The sequence below is a fragment of the Rhagoletis pomonella genome, unplaced genomic scaffold (genome assembly GCF_013731165.1).
Source record: "Rhagoletis pomonella isolate Grant_MI unplaced genomic scaffold, Rhpom_1.0 Rhpom_scaffold_00007, whole genome shotgun sequence".
Classification (NCBI taxonomy): Eukaryota; Metazoa; Arthropoda; class Insecta; order Diptera; family Tephritidae; genus Rhagoletis; species Rhagoletis pomonella.
This window is the reverse complement of record NW_023458561.1, coordinates 66,809,394-66,829,066: the sequence shown is the minus strand read 5'-3', so window position 1 is coordinate 66,829,066 and position 19,673 is coordinate 66,809,394. Positions and strand designations below refer to the sequence as shown.

Here is a 19,673-nt window from a genome sequence, read left to right as displayed (position 1 = left end):
AATCCCAATGACCCATAATATTAGCATAAAATCACTTGCGAGAAACAGTTGGCTGTGCTATTAGGCATTCAAAAGGGATACGCGAGTGCGGGAGTAGAGGTGTAAATAAGAAGTCGAAGAGAGAAGTTAGGGCGAGTGGGGTAGAGGCGATTATCCTAAACGAGTTGCTCGATAAACAAAATAACGAACAGTCAAATAGTAGTTAGTTGAAGTGAGAAAACGGCGATTGGTTCTTATTTACTGCCACGTAGAGTACAGAGGAGTTGACGCTACTACATGTCGATGGAGAGCAATCGTTCTTAAATCCGAAGCATTTACCTCCACTCTAGGACAAAAAGGCTCAGTTGACAGTTAAGGCTTAGGTGGATTTTTATATCAGAATCTAATTTTTGTGAAAAGTGCAGATAGAGGGTATCGTATGTAGGCTCTCGAAATACATACATGTACATATCGTCGCCTGATATTCAGAAGATTATCAAATCATTCAAAAATTCACTTTTGATCAATATGATGAATTTTGTCAAATTACAAGTCCCGAACCTAAATTGTTTTATGCAAAACTATCGTTTGTTAGTTACGGATTTTTCACGTTTCAGTATGCGTAGAAAGCAATGAAAAGGAGACAAGAGGAGAATGAGTAAATTTGCAACTAGCGGCGTCTTGCAACAATTTTGAACTGTGCATAGCCTCTTTATGTTTTTTTTTTCAATCCGAAATTAATCTAACCATTTAAAAGATATTAAAGGTCAAAGATTGAAGTAATTTAAGGAAAATAACTTTTTGTTATGAATTTTGTAACTTACTAAAAAATAATTATTGTCAAATATGTTTCAATTCTTTTTATAGGACATTTAATGCTCTACAAAAAAGATCTTAAACAGTTAATCGATTACTCCAACCATTTAGAAGATATTCGCATTAGAATCCCAATGCCTGATTTTAATAGTTTTTCAATAAATATTTCCAATTTTCCATTCAATTTATGAATTTTGACAATATTCATGAGAATTTAAGTTTATTTCAGTTTGCAAGTTAAGTCTTATCTTTTGATTGAGAATATACATATTTCTTTCGAATAAATTTTTTAACGATATTTTCTTTTTATAACTTTTATCACAATTTAGGATCGTCATTTAATATTTTTCAACGGGTTTATTAAAAATGTCATTCAAATTTCTATTTTCCACAAAATTTATAATTGAATATTTTTTTATATGTGGAATTTGAAGATTTACTTGTAATGCTTGACAAAAAACGAAGACCAGCATAATCTTCCCGTTAATATTAAGAGCTCAGATTTGGTAAGTACTTTCTAGAGGTACCTAGGAACTAGTTTTCGTGTGTCGGATCAAAAAAAAAAACTTGATTTTTTTTGACCCACCCTAGTACATACATACTTTTAACTACGAAAATACCCATCAACGAGCTCATCCATTTAAAGCAAATCTGCTTTGCTAGCAGCTGTTTATATTTCTGCAAACACTTAAGCTTTCTAATCAGTTGCAAGAGTTCAAATTCTGATAGTCCTAATTCCTATGTGATTTTTGAGATTTCCTGTTGGCAATGCCGTGAGGGTACAAACAAACGTAAACACACCTTACTACAAAACAGCAAAAGAGCAGCATTACATAAAGTGGAAATCAGATTTGTTTCTAACTAAACTTAAGGCTATGAAATGAATGGCACAACAGAGGTGACATACTCTATAAGGCGTGAATACCTCGCTACACTTACATACATTTGGGCAAATATACATATATGCGTACATAACCAAATCTGTGTGTGTACATGCAAAATCACGATAAATACACAGTGTTTGTTACGCACTTGCTTTTCATCTGATAAAATACAAACTTACTTACATACTTCGGTTCTTTTTACTTTTAATTTAACTCTGCTATTTTCTTGTAATTCAACCTATGCAATGTGATTAAAAAGAAAGATATAAATACAAATAATCTTTACCAGAAGTAGTAGCTGAGTCCTTTTGTTTGCACCAAATGATTCTCAAACTGGACACACACGCACAGATGACTGCACTTCACAAAATTCTTTGTGCAAATTTTCACTAAAATTGTTTCTTTGCACGCAATTTATTAACACCAGTGCACTGCCATATTATTTAAATTTAAGATTCTCCACTCCACGCTGAAAACTGCGCTAGTTTTCATAGAAAAATTCAAAATTTTGCAAAAAATCCATGAGAAATTTTTTCACTACCGCACAAGTTTGTTGCTGCGAAATTCAACATTTGTTTCGATTCCAATTTCTAAAAGGCTGAACCAGAGCGTATAGCTCAGTGTGAGAGTGAGCGAACTGTCAAAATAGTATTTGCAGAGAAACTCCAATCTGCTAGGGGTTGCTTATTGATGTTTTCGGAAAAGAAAACAACGTAACTGAGACCACAGCTGCTCCTGTCTTCCAACTCAGCCGTTTTGTTGTGTTTCGCATATTTCGAAGTTGCCACTCGAGTTTGATATACCACCGGCGCTCTTCCAACTGGCATTTGCATCTGACGTTTGCGACGCATGCGCTGGGGTGGTTTTAATGCCAGTCTCACTTTAAACCTGTTCCCTGTTTCATTCTCGCTTTGCTCACCTTACTACCTACATACATATTTTCACTGCCCTACAAAGGGTTGAAAAAACAATCAAGCAACCTTATTACCTGCGCTCTCAGCTCCACTCAAACTCCGCTGTTTCTAACTGTAACTCAGGAAGGCTGCCACCACCGCACACTTGATAATTCAAATACTCTTTTTTTTTGCCGTCCGTTCGCTTTGTAGTTCTTGCGCATGGTTTACGTTTATTGTCATTTTATTCCGCTGGAATTTGATACAATGCAGTTGATTTTAATTACAAATCTTCGATTTGATTTTTTGCCACCAATTCGAGGTGTAAAATTCAATGAGTTCCATTGTTGACTTCTGTCAAGTGCATTGCAGGCTGCATGGGAAGTGGGCGAGAACGTTGGATGAGGTTGAAATCATGAATATGCATGCGTTGGCAATAAAGTATTTTTATTACCCATCTGTTTGTAACAATTCCGTTAAGTGCTTTTTGCAATCACTGCAACTAACTAAGCGAAAACGAATAGCGATTAGTTTTGATAGAGTAGAAAGGGGGTAACCAGGAATTCAAATTGATTTGAAATACTAAAATGCCGATCTGATAAACTAAAATGCTGAGAAATAAACGGTTAACTTTAAAGGGGAGAAACGCCTGTACTCGTTGGTCTCTGGATAGTTTAGGTCCACAATTTGATCCGACAAGTGCCGCTGCACAGTGGTTCAAAATTGACATTTTGCGTTCACAATTCACTGGAGCCTTAATTTTTCGCTCAACTTGATTCATTTTGAGTCCGATTTTTGAATTTTTGTTTGTTCGTGCTAGTTTTTTTTTAGTGCCACCAGCAATTTAAGTGGAAATGATTTTTTATTTTCTGGTAATTTCCATATGAAATTCAAAAATTTAAAATCAGATTTCACTTAAATTGCTTTCATGAAATTGGCTGTTAGCCACTTACAAATTCCACTTTAATATGCTAAAATCTAATGATTTATAAAACTACATAGCACAAATTTTTCTAGAAATTAATTTTTTTTTACTTTTGGTGATTTTTTTTAATGTTTCAATTTTTTTTTTTGTGAAATTGTTTTCGTTTCGGTAGGACCCTACAACTGTTTTGAACTAGTTTTTATTATGTAACATTTATTAACTGGAACAGGAGAATCGATTTTCTTCAAAATTACAACTTTTTCTGCACTTTGCACTAAACAAATTTTAATACAAACAAACAAAACTACAAAAATCGGGCTAAACAGTTCTCTTGAAAGTTTTATTAGCTTTCATTAAAAAATGAATAAAAAAATAAAGGGCTGAAAATTTTATTTGTGCTCCGATTTGGTCACATACGAGATTTGTATTGGTAGCGATAAGGGCAATACTAGGTAATTCAAAAAAGAACCAGTGGCGCCGGAGTCGAGTAATTACTAAGCGTCCAATTAGAAAATGGTTCGTGAATGTCCGATTACACCGACGTGCTGGACCACTGAATATGTCGAATTTCCGTGTGCTCCAATTAGCCCAGTGGATTAGATTTGCCAATATTTACATTCGAATCTCGCCACTGCTGACACTTCGGTCACTAGGTCATCGTTCTTACTTTTAAAGGAGTTCGCTTCGGTCTTGTATCCTTCCGTTAGTCACCAAACTTTGTAGAACAATTTTCGGTTATTTCGGTGCGTGCGGGTCGCACCTTTTCTTTTCAATTCTCGGTAATGACTTTTGCTCGCAGAGAGCTGAGTGGCGAATCTGCTTCCATTGCGACTTTTCAACAACTATCCACAACAAAACGATCTGTTCAGTTTTCCGTTTATCGATCTGGTTGTTCCTTTATTTGTGCTGAAAGGTGATACCACAGGCTATTTTGGTCTTTAGCGCATACATATATATACCGACTGTAGGAGGAAAAATACCTTTCCTGTTGGTCCTCGCGTTCAAGTCGCCATGCATAGTTTTAACGCCATACTGATACTAAGTACAATCCAAAGGCGATCTTTTGACGTTCTTGGGCGTGGTCCCAGATAAACCTGATGTTGAAGAACGTCGTTCGTGCATCACTCTCGTCCCTAGGTGGTAATTTGACACTGATGACGGCTGTCACAGGACGGGAATCTGTGTGAATGCCGTTAATAGCCTGTCTTTGTAAAGTCCCGGGTCCGGCGGTAGTTGGACGTAGTGTTGGACCTCGTCCTTCACCTCAAGAAGATGCCTGCTGATGAGCCTAATTGGACGCTTCGTATCAAGAGACTGTCAGGTCAGGTGATAACGTCTGTGCACGATACTTCGAACTGCTTGGTGAGCATGATGTTATGCTGACTAGCTGAGAGCATTTGGGACCAATTTGGGACGTGATGATCTGGCGACATACAGTTGAAAAAATTTTTTTTTTTTTGACTTTGCCGAGGGTCGACCGCCGTTAGAAAAGACTTTCTCTAATTTAGGTGTTGCTCGGACCAGGGATCTAACCCAGGTGCTACGGAGTGGTAGTACGTATCACTCAGTCACAGTGGCCATTCACAATTGCTGAAGCATAAAATCTTACCACTTTTCAGGTGGAAAAAATCTTTAAAGCCTTCATTTTCAAAAGGCTGTACTTTCAAATCAAAACTGCCAATAAATATTTATAAAAAAAGAAATATATTTTTACTAATCCCATACAAACCAATATTTTTCTGCTACAATCAGGTTTACAATGGCCGGTAACTATTTTCAGAAAGCGCACTTGGTTGATTTTTTCAAGCGCTTTAGGACGAGCAAGTTGCAGCAACAGACAAGAACAATATGCAAGCGGGATGCGGAAGATAATAGAAGGTAAGCGATTTTTGTGTCAGAAAACTTAGTAACTCCAAAACTACTTCCTTGCGAATGTTCCAAGAATTCAAAAGGTGTCTGGTCTCTGGCAATACGTTGGCTGGAGTTACTATCGCAGACAAATACAGAAAACAATGGGACGATTATTCGAGGTGCCAGCGACAGGAAGACGTTCGCTGAGGCGAGCAAAGGTTGTGCCTGTTTTAGAAACCTTCTAAACATTCCAAAACAAAAAATCTCAACTTTCTATTAACTTTTAGAGAAATGTTTTGCAATTATTGGCTGACTCTAGAAAACAAATACAGGATATGTTTCAAAATGAACAGTCAATCAAGGCAAAACTTCAACCGAATCAACAGTCTCTTAGCATAGATTCAGTATCAATGATGGAGAAAGGTAAAATTCGAGAAACGGCGAGCGACCCACAGTTTAATCCGGAAAGACGAGCCAAAGATATTCTGTCGCAGTATAATCGGGATACCACATTCGAATACGAGCAATGCTTTACAGGAAGGGCAACGAATAACTTAATTTAAAAAACAAAAGGAATTTGCAGTTAGCAAGTAATCGGTCAAAGCTTAATAACGCAGTGGCACTGCGAACACCCGAAGCAGACGTGCCCAATGCTTTGATGTTAGCTGTAAAATCAAACGACGAGGTAATTAAAAGTCCACAGCCGCAAGAGGTAGTAAATGCATCTGGTAACTAAAAGGATTATTAGGCTGGCAGATTTTGTTTTCAAATACTATATTCCATTAATATATTTTTTAAGTTCTTTTTCCATATATGTAAAAGCTGTTATATATGTATATTTTTTTATTAAAACGCTAGTCCAACCCACGAACTTAAAAAAAGCGTTTATTTAAAATCCTAATAAAACTCTGTGTTTGCGAGTAGTTGGATTTGTTTAACTATTCCACATACGAATTTCTCATCAGCCTTGCGAAATTGGAATTCGATTCTTGCTGTAGCTGTTCATTGTCGTTGCAAGCCCGCTTGCTGCTTTCGTCGCATACTCACCTTAACCCTTGTACGATGTCGCCATCTTACCAATGTGTAAAAACCAAAAAGGAGGCCGTGATTCAGTTAATGAACGAAAGTTTTCAAAAATTTAACAATTATTTTATAAATTAAACCAAAAATATTTACAAATTAAATTTATTTTCGTAAACCCTGCGAATCCATTACCTTTTACAACATCTAATTTTGGTAGTACTTTATTTCTATTTTTTATTGGATTTTGCGAATGGCCGGTAGCAATACCGTTAAGGGAGTACTAAGTGAATTGGCAAAGCGTGTGCCCAAAAACCAGTTATCTCAGCTTAGGAACTTTCTGGAGCTACATGCGAAATATAACGAGTAAGTTTAACCCGACCTTGACCAAGAACCAAAAACCACGCTAAGCCATAGAATTTTAAAATGAATAGCCGCGTAAATAAATATCCAGCGAAGTTGCCGACAATCGATTGGGATTATTATCGCACGAACGTACGCATAGAAGCAATCAAAATGGTGGATGAATTCGAGAAAAAATACGAAGAGTTGAACAAAATATTCGATGACCGCGTTAAACTGGATACAACTAAGTACTTTGATGAGCTGGAAAAGCAGCGGGCGGCCATGCAGGTGCGCACGTAGGGTTTTATTTTTATAATATCTGTTCACTAAAAGCTCCACAACTTATGTAGGCGGAAGTTAATCAGTACATCGCCGAATCGAATGAACGCATCAAGGCGTATGAGGCCGAAATGGAGCGTCTTTCCCTCATGAAACCCTACTCCTCGATGACAATGGAGGAGTATATTAGCCTGCGACCGGAGCATGCCGATTATATACCGCACAGGCGCAAACCGCTCTTTTGGCCACATGACCCCGATGAGCAGATACCCGGACCGGTAGGAATAAAAAAACCAGACGACGACGATGGAAGTCATCCAGTTAAACCGAGTGATTTCAAAGGTAAAACGGAAGAATTTGTGTTCAACGCTGGCGACGCTAAAGCACAAAAACCTATGGTGATAGCCGATTCTGCAGAGCCCCAGCCAATACAGACGCAGCCAGTTGAAGTGAAAGCCACGAAAGCGCCACAGGAATCTAAGCTGTCACAACCTTGCGCCGAGTCAAAGAAACCGATGGTTGTTGAATGTGAAAGTAAAGACGCAAACAAGGATGTGCCTTCTAAAGTCAGTGAAGGTAAGAGGGGCGACACATGTGCACGCACACCCTATTACAATCCCTTCAGAAGCGAGGAGGAGAATATAAAGCAGGAAGAGGAGGCGTGTGATGAGTGCAAAGAAGAAGACCCTTGTAAAAGTGATAAACGTAGTCCCAAGACTCCTTATTACAACCCGTTCAAAGATAAAAAGGAGTAGAAATTTAAGAAAATTTACTTATTAAACAAATGGATGTGATAGACAGGACTTTTTAAAAATTAATGCTTTTGAAAAAATTTATTTTGTTAAACATGTGACTTTTAAATTATTAATAAACTGAGACTTTCTTTTCATAGAAAAATAGTTTGAGAAAAACTTTTAATCAGCCTTATCATAAATTTTCATTCCATGTAAACTCGTCCACATTTCGCTTTTGCAGCTCACGCATCGTATGTTGAATATTCACCAAGCGAAAGGGTTCACTTCGAATCATGTTCACACAATCATATACCGTGTTCACCTGTGAGATAACAGGTCGTTGCCGTACACTTTGACCCTAATTTTGTCGGACTCGTATTTAGTGTACGGCGTCTGTCCTTTCCAGGGTCGACGAAGACCCCTTAATCATCGTCAGTACAGCCTGTCTGTGGACTATTTACTCGGCCGCAATTTTAGTGCTCTGTAATTTAAGACGGGTAGTTCCTCTGGTTTCGCCGGCAGGCAGACTCTCCTTCTTATCCTCATCGAAATATCGTCGAAGTCAATTGCCTTCAGCTTCGCAAAAGGGTAGACTTCGACAAACGGCCGACGGTTGCCATGTGAAGTGTCTCAAACCTCTATTGATCACAACCAACGATCTTGAAATCACCTTGGTACTAGCCCACGCTCCCACGCAGGATGGCGGCTGCCTAGGGTTGCCCAGCAGCATCTTAGCAGCGATGCTCGCATATCAATGTCTGAGTGGAAAATCGACCTATCTCGGTAAGCAGTTCGAAAGTGCCCTATATACATAAGTAAGACCGCCCTAGCTCAGAATTTGGTTTGGTTGAATGCCCTATCTCTGAATTCGGTTCAAAGTCGCCCAATCTCAGTACATTTTAAATGTATCTTCAGCTGCGATCTTCCACTCAGCCGTCGATATTTGCTTGTTCTCCTCTCCATCTCCATCGTATTTCACGCTGTTTGTCCAAGCTTGTTAAAGCAGATGGTGAAGGTGTAGGCATTCGACGGCTGCCATGGCTTTAATCTGCATACTCTGACCCCCTTCCCCTGTAGCCGGTTAATTCCATGAATACAGCCCAACCCGACCAGGTTTCAAGCGGGCTTTTTTAAGCGACTGGGCTATTTAAAGACCCACAGCCTGACCGAAATTCATCCAGAAACGCTTTACTCCTTGGCACATCCCAAAAAAACTTACGCCATACTCAACACACAAAACTTTTGCTCGATTTTAGCTACGTACCGCTCCAAAGACACACAGGCTCACCACTCTGCAGTACCTATTTCCAGACGGCACCCTCGCGGGTGGTTTAGTCTAGGGTTTTCGGCGACTAAAAAATGGTAGCGGGAGAATGTCTTTTGGTTGAATTATTGTTTGTTCTATTAAAGTATATTATAGAATAGCTTAAATTTGGATAAAAAGCTTTATTTATCTTAAAGTAGCAATTCTCGTTTAACCTTATGGCAAAAAAGAAAGTTTGGAAAAATTGAAAGTGAAAACCGTAATATATAAGTATACTGTGTTGCATAGATTTGTGTATTTTATTTAGGTTAAGTGGCACATAAATCATTTCGAGGAGCCATTAGTTCATTTGTTTTGATATGGCATTGGCTTTGGGCTTTCTGGCTCTTCAATTATTTTTAAAATCTGAAGAAAGCATGTTGGCCAATCAGTTCTTAAGAATGACAAGGATCTTAGACATGCAGTTATAGTAATTCAAACTTATATTGAACATGCAAATATGTGAGTATGCTTATCAAACGGTAGTCGAAATCTGAATTCTGCTAGCAAATGCTCAACTCCTGTCTCTTTTGCTTCTAAACACCTCTGCCAAATCTCAGACCCATCATACGAGGAATGGCTTGCAGTAGAAATTTAGGAAGACAGATACCTACATTAATATCTACTTATGTATTTTCAAGCACAAATATGTGCATTCTCTGAAACTATGTACGTTTGTACTAATTTGTATAAGTCAGAACTAAAATATATTTGAACCGAGTCTGGCAGCTCGCCGTTTGGCATACATACCCTGCAGTGAAAGATTAAACCAGCCAGTAAAAATAAGAGTTTATGAACTGGTATGACCTAATGCGGTTGCCTATCAGTTAACCAATATCGAACAACTTATGCGATCAGAGAAATCTGCCCTTGAATTGCAAAAGCCAAAACTAAATAAATAAATAAATAAAACCCCAATGGCATATCAATTGGTTTTCTCACAACTTTCTCTAGTAAACTGTTACAATTTATACTGGTAGATGCTAACGCATAGCCGGACAATTGACATTTCGTAGGATTTTGCATTGTTACAGTAACTATTTTCTTGCATAAAAAAAAATACGGAAACGAGCTATTTGTGGTGAAAAGATTGTATTATTCTGCTGGTATTATTCTAGTTCTCAACTAGTAACTTTTCCTGCAGGGTACATGCATACATACACAATTAATGCGTTGGTGCTGTTGTTGCCTTTGTCGGCGAAAAGTTTCTTTGAGCGTACTTTAGCCGCAAGTAAAACTTTTCGTACTGACGTTAGCAATTAGTTTTATTTGAACATAAATTCCCGTTGTCAGGATTAATTTATGAGTGGTTAAGTACTGATTGTAAGCGTGTACACACACTTATATGTACATATGAACATAACTAGACAAGTGCACTGGCAAATCTACTAAATATTAGCGAAAGGTGTGAGTGTTTAAAAGCAAATTAAACCTTATGTTCTTAAATACATACATGCATATGTATTAGTGTGCATAACTAGCTGACAAAAGTAAGAAGCCGTTTGCGGATTTAAAGCTTTTCAGAAGTCAGTTACAACCATTTGACCTTAAGGCAATGATAGAGTTAAAAATGTACAACCAAATTCATAAAAAATAAAGAAGACTTTAACTGCTTTATAAATAGAAAATTTGTATGAAAATGTTACCTTATACTTTAAAGTTTCAGAGAATATCCGACTTTAATTAATTTTCCACTTAACTCCAAAAAATTATATTCAATAAATTGAATGTTTTGAATACTTTACACTAGGGCTGTGCGATTAATTGACTACTCAAAATTTTAATTAATCATAAAGTAAATAACTCATTCGATTAATTGGAAATTATGATTTCACAAAAGTTCAATTACTCGAGTAATCAAGATTTTTGATTAACCAAAAACAAAAATATTTGAGTAAGTTGCTTTATGATTAATCAACATTTCGAGTAAAATGAGTAATCAGCATTTAAACTCTTTACATATGTATAAAGTAGTTAAAGTTCCTTGATACTTTGAAAACAACGTTTCTGTTTTCAAAAATTAAAACAAAAAATTTTTTTCATATACAGAATGTAAAAAAGAAGATAAGCTTTTTCCAAAGCAAACTCTTTTAACGAGCAAAATTATTATTTTTGAGTAATCATATTTCAAGTAACTCGATTAAGCATCGTTTTGAGTAATCAAAATCTTGATTACTCGAGTAATTGATTAACCGAATAATTGATTAACCAACTTGCTCGAGTAATCGAATAATCGCACAGCCCTACTTTACACGTACCGAGTGTAATAGTATGAGTATTCGCTCTTCTGTGTAGTCTTTGTATCTTGTGTAGCTGGATGAGCATTCGAATGTTGTTGCAAGTGTAGGTACCCTGCAGGGAAACCTCGAACTAGTGAAGCAAATTTCTAGTTCCGTACAAGGTCTTTATCGCCAAAACCGAACGAGTCCGATAGTAACTATGTAGATCTCCAAGAGTTCAAAAGCAGCGAAATGTGGAACTTTTAAAAACTATTTTAGTTTACTTGTTAAAAATACATATGGCTAACTAAAATAGAAAATTGCTGCTAAGTCTAGTTTTTATCAAAAATTTTATTTTGATGCAAGAATGAAGAAAAATTTTCTAAAAGATCGAACTACCTATGTATTTTATTTCTAGCAATAGTAAGAGGATGCAGAACGCACTGGATCTCGTCTGTCGAATTTAGAACTAGTACGAAAAAGAGAGGCAGAGAGAGAGGCAGCAACAGCTAAAGGAATGTAAACATGTTTCAGAATGCTTGATTTGAATTAAATACATTCATTTAAACAAATTTTTCATAAAATTTCAACACATGTCTTTTGAAAATAACTTAAAATCGCTTCCATAGGAAAACCGAAAAGACTCTACTTGAAAAAATCATGTTAAGCTGCCTTTCTGTGTGAAACTAAATCAAGTGCAATATAGTCAAATATATGTATGTACCTAGAAGCATATCGATATACATCGGCAAATATATGCCACAGTTAATCTGCAGTAAATCAGAAACATCAGGCTGACAGTTTGCATACATCAAAGCAAACAAAATGGCGTTTAAGTAAAATCCTGCCAACTCACTTTTGTGTCACTTTAAAATCGATTAAAAGATAAGCCCTTCGTATCCGAGCGCTCGTACATACATACAAACATCCATCCGCCATGCCATCTATTCACCCGCTCAATATCTCTGCAGCAAACTGCCATGAAGCACTTAACGGTAAAATGTCACAACGAGTCTGCCTACCTTTTTTAATACACATAATTTTTAATACAAAACTATGTATACACATTAGGGTGGTCCAAAAACAGTAAAATCTGAATTGTAATGCTCTCATCCCCTAGGATTGTTCTATATCCAAAACAAAGTACACCGCTCAAAGCGCTTAAAGTTTTCCATGTATTTTTATATGGGAAAAATAAATTTTTTCGTGGAAATGGTATACAATTCTGGAAAATCAATATTTTCGATCGCAAACCTCTGGTTCTCTTCAGGAGACTTTCAATAATAATACCCAATTGTTGATTTGACCATTTTTTAATACTAACGATTTTCGGGTTTTTTGTGGATTTTTGGCGGACCTATAAATTATAGTTGCAATGGAAAAAATTGTTAAATAAACAATTGGGTTTTGTTATTGGGAATCTCCTGCAGATAAACCGAGTTTTCTGGTAAAAAAAATATTGATTTTTAACTATTCTGTACCATTTCTACGGAAAGTTGTTTTTTCCTCATATAAAATACATGGAAAACTTGGGGCGCTTTGAGCGACTCTAAATATTTTTTTGATTCCAAAGGGGTGAGAGCATGAAAATTCCGACTTTTCTTTTTCACATGCACTTTTGGACCACCCTAATACACATACTATGTACATATATGTACGTAGCTTGCTGCTTGACGGTTCGACGGCTCGCTTCAATGGAATTTATGTGTGAAAGTTGGTGCTTTGTTGAGCGTTTTGTTAGCCGCTTTGTTGTTGGTTACGCTTGAATGTGGCGTGGGAGCTCATAAAAGGGATTACACTTTGGGGTACCAGCGTAGTACTCACGGGCGTATGCACACAAGTATAAATTGAATACAGAGTATGTTCATATATATGTGATTGCCATGAGCGTAGCCAGGTAGGGGCAGGGGGGACTCCAGCCTCCCCCCCTAACTTTAAAACTTTCCTTATATATATATATAAAATAGTACCCTGAAATGACAGCTTAAAAGGGTCGAGCCCCCCCCTAAATTTCATTCTGGCTACGCCGATGGTGATTGCACTTATTTGGTAGGGGCCAGCAAGCGAACTGATTTGAACCAAAATTTCCGCCAACACACTTACACATACATGTATACACATACATATGTATATGTTTGTCGGTGTGTGTGTGTACGGCTTACATCCACTTAAGCACAAAAGCGCCAATTTCGAGCTCCTCTCAAAAGGTGTTAGTATGTAGTACATACATACATATATACATACAATTTTTTTTATTTGCTATGCAAAGCATTGTGGCTGCTTGCCTCTTTTTTGTTGTAACTGTCGCTTTTGTTATTAAATGACAACAGGTGTTTTTCTTGTTGGTGGGATGGCGCCTTTTGGTGTTGCTAGCGTTTATTTCATTGGAAAATTGAATTTGTGACAAAATTGAATTTCGGCGGATCCCAAGTAAAGGCAACCAAAACCCGTCTGCAAACAAGAGCAAACAAAAGCTTTGAAAAATGTTTATGCCGTTGTAAGCAAATCACGCAGCAGGTGTGAAGTAAAAGTTATGCTTTCCCTATCCTACTTAGATTCGTTTTTCCAACTTCAAAGATTTATATTGAAGTGTAGGTTTTTTTTGTAAAGAAAATATGTGTATATGTATGTGTGCGAACATATCGCGTAGTCCCTTTTTACCGAACAAAATAATTTTTTCTTGCCCCGAAGTTGATTTTTGGCTGAAAAGGATGTCATATCTAAGATGCTCGATTCGCCGGAGAAGAAGGCTTTTCACCCGAACTGAGGTCGAAAACGAGGTTTGGATCCGAGTGATCTTTTTAACGTCTTTTGTATTTTTTAAATACTTTTGTATTTAAAGTACTTGTTTGAGTACTAAATACGCATAAAGTAAATATTTACAGATGCTTCAATACTAAATTAAAAAGTATTGTGTTATCAAATTAATTAATGTTGATGTTCACATTTGCCTGGTTATCAGATTATCTGGGTAAAAATTATTATTGTATACATAAAGTGTATTTTATTGTTGCAAACTGAATTAAAAAAATAACCACATAACTAAGATAACCAGATAACCAGACAAGTAGGAACACCTATATTGTTTCGATCGGAGCTTGAATTTTTGTGTACCTTTTGTAAAGTTAATTCAGCAAATATATTAAAACTTGTTAAAAAAATTCACCTGAGTCTACCTGTAAATGTAAACTCATTTTCCTTTTGAACTTTAATTTTTTCTTCTATTCCCTTCAAACAAAAAAAAGAAAACATATCAGAGCTGATTGAAGAAAATTAATTTGTTTTTTAAACCTAAAAAAAAAACGAAAATTTCCATACAGTTTTCAGAATAGCTTCACAAAAATCAGCGCTTGGTCGTACCTCAGCCTTTCTCTCCAACTCCAAAGAAATGACTGATCGTTCAAAGAGTCTTAAAAAATTTGAGCTGGAATCATTGAGGGTAAAAAATTGATGTTGCAAGTGATATGTGTGCCACGCTATTTTTAGAGACAAATTGTAAAAATCTGTCTTACTTAGGAACAATGTGCTTCTTATGGAGTCGAAAACCACTACTTAGCTTTTATGAATCGAATGCATATAAATCAATTATACCCGTTTATCGCCATCCTCCTAATTATTACCTGTATACATTGCTTATTGTTGGTAACCACACTCAGTTCAGCGGTAAGCAGCATTTTTTTTGTGTTTTTCTATATGTTTGATTATTTAAATGCAAAACAATTTTCTAGGAAAGAGTGTTCATATATAATGATATAGCAGTGTACATCGGAGTTCCTATGCTGGTTATTCTAACTTTATCCTTCAACTTCTGCACGAATCCAGTAAAAGGAAATCCTTGGATATCGTATGTCACAACCACTGTGGTCATCACGCTGCTCGTGGCTATGGGTGAGTGCGAAGCAATGGAAGACTGCGACCGAGGCTTCACTACTAAAATATCATGAGTGTCCTGGACTTGCCTGATGCGCTTTTATATATAAATATTTTAATTTTATATAAATATTTTATTTATTTTTTTGATTTTTCAGACATGTCTCTGCCATTCATTTGTGCACAGTGGTACAACGTCACCAAGCCGATATATTACAGCTTCATAATATATTCAATATACGTCTTCATGCCCGTAGCCAATAACATTTACGCCATCACAATGGCCTTGCTAGTATCAATAAGTTACGTATTATTTTTTAAACTCGTAGTATATCGTTGGAAAAGTGATGGCTCTGCAAATGCAGACCACTCGAAAACCATATCTGAGGCTCTATTCATGGCGGGCATCAATGTACTGGGCCTGTTTGCGCGCCTGTCACGCGAAATAGTTACGCGGATGATATTTCTGGACAAACGGCAATGCATAGAGGAGAAACTTCTGCTTTATGCTGCTAAAGACCAGGAGGTATGTACGTACGTACGTTTTTGTATTTCTTTTTATTTGCGAGTATATTTGGGGAAGAATGAAACGTAAAATCTTTCAGAGAAACCTGCTCTTGAGTATTATTCCAAAACAAATCGCTCATCAAATGGAGGAGGATGTGAAGATGCGCATCGACTTAATGAAATATGCCAGAACTCGTGGAAAAGCAATGAGTATAAGCGAGGAAGTGAGGTTAGTTAATTAACGGTAAATACGTTAGGCTGAAATTTGTAGGTGTCCTGGCGACTTGATGTATTACTCGAAGCACTTTTTGATCCACCCACTTATCTCGATTATTATTAATTTTAATAAATCTGTTGAAATTCATATTCCATTCTCTAGAAAACTGTTTATAGAACCACATGACGATGTCACTATACTCTATGCCGATGTTGTCAACTACACTCACCTAACAACTACTTTGGATGTTCGCACGCTTGTGGGCACCCTAAATGATCTCTATGTCCGGTTCGATGACGCAGCGCAGGTAAGCAGCTCAAATTCGTGGCGTCTACTCCATTTTTACTCTCAAAAGATCTCTCTCTCTCTCTCTCCACCACAGGAATTCAACGTGTTGCGCATACAGTTTTTAGGTGACTGCTATTATTGTGTGGCAAATGTTTCAATACCCAATGAAGAACATGCCAAAGCCTGTGTAAAACTTGGTCTACGGATGATTCAGTCTATACGCGAAGTGAGGTGAATAGCAGTGAATATATGTATTTAAAGCATTGATGGGCAAAGCATTTCTAAATAAATTACCGCAGAGATATCAAGCGACTGGACATCGATATGCGCATTGGCGTACATTCAGGTAGCGTCTTATCGGGCGTCATAGGCGCCAACAAATGGCAGTTTGATATTTACTCCAAAGATGTTGATATAGCCAATCGGTTAGAGAGCACTGGCGTACCTGGACGAGTGCATATAAGCAGAGAAACACTGCAGCAGCTCGACAAAAGATTTGAATATGAGCCGGGAACGCAACGGGCGCGCCTCGATCCGTTACTGCGAAAGTATCAAATTACCACATTTCTAATAACTCCGGTAAGTGTCCGATTGTTGGTATCAGCGCCAATTTATTGAATGTTTAGCTGTACAAACGTAGTTAAATTAAGTTACGTATTTTTTCTTTCCAAAGGAACCAACTGATAGTCAATTGTCGCGCTCATCAATGTATTCAAGGCCTAGAGGCAATGATGAGGCAAGTTGCCGATACTATTTCATAGTTGAGTTATTTGATTTTTACTGTCATCAAATAGGCTGCCGAGGAAATAAGTTCAACTGAAAGAATGAAAACTATGGTGGATAGAGAGATGGGTCGCGAGAGTATTAAGATGCCGATAGAAGGCTTCATTGTACAGTGAGAGAGCATTTACATATACTTATTTCATTTTGGCAATGACACTTTTGTGATTTCACAATTACTAAGTATGCGCGCAAATAGTTGACGAAATTTTTAATTTTCAGCTACAATAGTATCTTCTTTGGCGAGAGAAAACGCCTCACCGCGCTTGAGAGGGAAGTAAAAAATTTTTACTCTAACTTTTCATGGCTTTTCATGTGGTACAAAAACTGGCGCTTGGAGCTCAGCTATATGCAACAAGCCGATATCTTGCTTAAATATAGTGTGCTAGTCGCTTACATTACAACGCTTTGTATGCTAACAATGCTGGCTGTTACCGATCAGTAAGTATGGTGCAATTCTCGCGGTCTTCGATATGAGTATGTACTCTATACATTTGTATGTAATATAAGCGAAATGAGTTAAACACTTTGCTAGGCAAACGCTGTTATTTTGGATTTTGGTTCTGCTCGGGAATATTTTTTTTCTGGCCATTTTGGCTTTGGTCTGGTACAAGAAACTATGGACAAGGCTATTCGGTACAATGTTTCGAGCAAAGCCCAAAGGAAAAATCCACTACTGGTTTTTCAAGTTTTCGGATAAAATTCAACGAAACTACAAATTCCGAATTTGTGTGTATTTAACGATATTGGCAATACAGTTCGGTTTTTTGTTGGAGGAATTGGTATGCAAGCTTGTAATTATTTGAATGATATGTATGTATGTATGTATTTTATGTATTTTGATCCATTGGTGTTTTCATATTTATGAGAAGTTTGAGAACGCAGTTACAACTTTGTCTTAAGTATATAAAAATTGTTGAAAAGAATGCGAGTACGATTAAGATAACGGATACCGTTACTTTTTCGGGTACGAGTACGTTTACGAATTACCATTTCCTTTATAGTTCCGATTACAATTACGGTTGTTATTTTGCTCAAGACTGCGTATGCGATTACAATAAAAAGCTTTCTCAAACCTCTAAGTAATTTTTTTTTTTTTATTTTTGCTGTCGCTCTGCTTCTAATATGCTTTCTTTCAGTTAGATTACGATCGGTTTAAAAGGGAAAATGATGTAATCGATATGCAAGAATACGAGGATGATTTCGATGATACTTGCTTCGATCCCTGGGTTTGTAGTTGTTATGCTATCGTAAAGGAAATGTTTAACTTATATTTTTCAAGTGGCATCCTCAATTTAGGCTATCTCAGAAGCTGTAGTGTTAAACTTGAGCGTGGCTTTTATATTCACTCAAGTTCCGTACGTCATAAAATGTTTTATGGCACTTTGCATACTCTCATTTTACCTAATTATTGCCTTTGTCGTGGATGACTTTTTTTACGAACATAGCATTAGTTCGAATCAGTACTTGTTCCCGGAATATGCACACGTATTACTTTTGCTGGTACATCTCTTAATGTCGCCCGTAATAACTCGGCAATTGGAATTTATTTCGCGAATGGACCACAAGTATGTTCACACAGATACATATACTTATGGTCATAAAAATAGGTATGAAATTCAAAATGATATTGTTTGCAATTTATATTTATGTATTTGGTTTTAATAAATTTAATTTAAAAAATAGTTCGATCTACATAAGGAAACACATAAATAAAAGTTTCAAAGCTTGTACAAGGCTTTCAAAAATTAATCAAACTACAAAAAAATTTCATCCAAATATAAAAGTTTTATATTCATTTATAATATTAAAAAAAAAAACTTTTTGAGTCTGCAGTTTAGCTTTTTTAGAATTTTTTGTTTATAGCGGGCGTTACGCATTTTCTTGCATATAAAAATAGGTTTTGTTCATACGTTATACGGAAAAAGCGCAACACTCTCGACAAAAAAAAAATTAAAAACAACGGTAATTTGCATGACTTGAAACTTGCATTTTATTACGCTAAAAGTTAATAAATGGTTTGAAATTTTAATGAAGTTTTTTTTTAAGTTGGATTAATTTTTGTAAACTGTGTGCGTCTTTGACATTTTTATTTGTGTATTTTCTGTTGTGGATCGAACTATTTTTTAAATGAAAATAGTGGAAACGAAGACTGAAAAGTAAACCGGTTCGGGAAAAATTAAATGAATGATAAGGCTAAATATGCATCTTATGATACATTGCAAACCTTTTTAACAATACGACACTTACGACACCGGTGTGAATACCCCAAATATCAATTTAAATTTTGTATCTATTGCTATGACCATGAGTGTATGTATTTAATCTGACCCGTTGCAGTTGGAAATCTGAGCTGAAGGAACAGAAAGACAACGCCAAATTTACTAAAAAAACTATTTCAATATTAATTGGTAATATTCTGCCATCTCATATAGGTTAGTAGCATTAGAATGAAAACACATCATAGCCTTTGTTGTGCTTCTAATTTATTCAGTTATTTAATAGTGAGTATTTACATGAAGGACCAACTAACAAATGAGCTGTACTACGAACAATACGACAATGTTGCTATTATGTTTGCAACTATACTGAACTTCGATGCCGAACAGGTTGGAATGCGTGTTTTGAATGACATCATTTGTGATTTTGACCGAGTGGTAAGCGTGCCGCAAGTACACACATGTATCCATTCACTATAAGAAGCTAGAAACTTTCATATTTTACAGCTGGGCACATACCAGGGTATCAATAAGATTGAAAAAA

General features: G+C 36.5%; 3 protein-coding genes across 3 annotated transcripts in view; all 3 read left to right on the top strand.

Annotated features, from left to right (window-relative positions):
• The first annotated feature begins 5,256 nt into the window (after positions 1-5,256).
• On the top strand, positions 5,257-5,911 carry LOC118743976. Its single transcript, XM_036476739.1, has 3 exons — positions 5,257-5,375; positions 5,440-5,566; positions 5,636-5,911. Exons 1-3 carry the CDS (start codon positions 5,257-5,259, stop codon positions 5,909-5,911), a joined length of 522 nt encoding a protein of 173 aa, XP_036332632.1.
• A 710-nt stretch (positions 5,912-6,621) lies between these two features.
• On the top strand, positions 6,622-7,747 carry LOC118743975. The gene is made up of 3 exons (XM_036476737.1): positions 6,622-6,734; positions 6,803-7,001; positions 7,064-7,747. The coding sequence occupies exons 1-3, from the start codon at positions 6,622-6,624 to the stop codon at positions 7,745-7,747; spliced, it is 996 nt and encodes a 331-aa protein (XP_036332630.1).
• Positions 7,748-8,466: 719 nt separating this feature from the next.
• LOC118743974 (adenylyl cyclase X E-like) overlaps positions 8,467-19,673 on the top strand; it is a 12,117-nt gene continuing 910 nt past the window's right edge. The window contains 16 exon segments of the mRNA XM_036476736.1: positions 8,467-8,509; positions 14,569-14,687; positions 14,765-14,911; positions 14,977-15,136; positions 15,277-15,644; positions 15,724-15,854; positions 16,005-16,149; positions 16,225-16,361; positions 16,430-16,727; positions 16,804-16,866; positions 16,925-17,025; positions 17,133-17,351; positions 18,034-18,139; positions 18,210-18,478; positions 19,251-19,345; positions 19,416-19,582. Of these exon segments, the coding sequence (XP_036332629.1) occupies positions 8,467-8,509; positions 14,569-14,687; positions 14,765-14,911; positions 14,977-15,136; positions 15,277-15,644; positions 15,724-15,854; positions 16,005-16,149; positions 16,225-16,361; positions 16,430-16,727; positions 16,804-16,866; positions 16,925-17,025; positions 17,133-17,351; positions 18,034-18,139; positions 18,210-18,478; positions 19,251-19,345; positions 19,416-19,582 (2,568 nt within the window).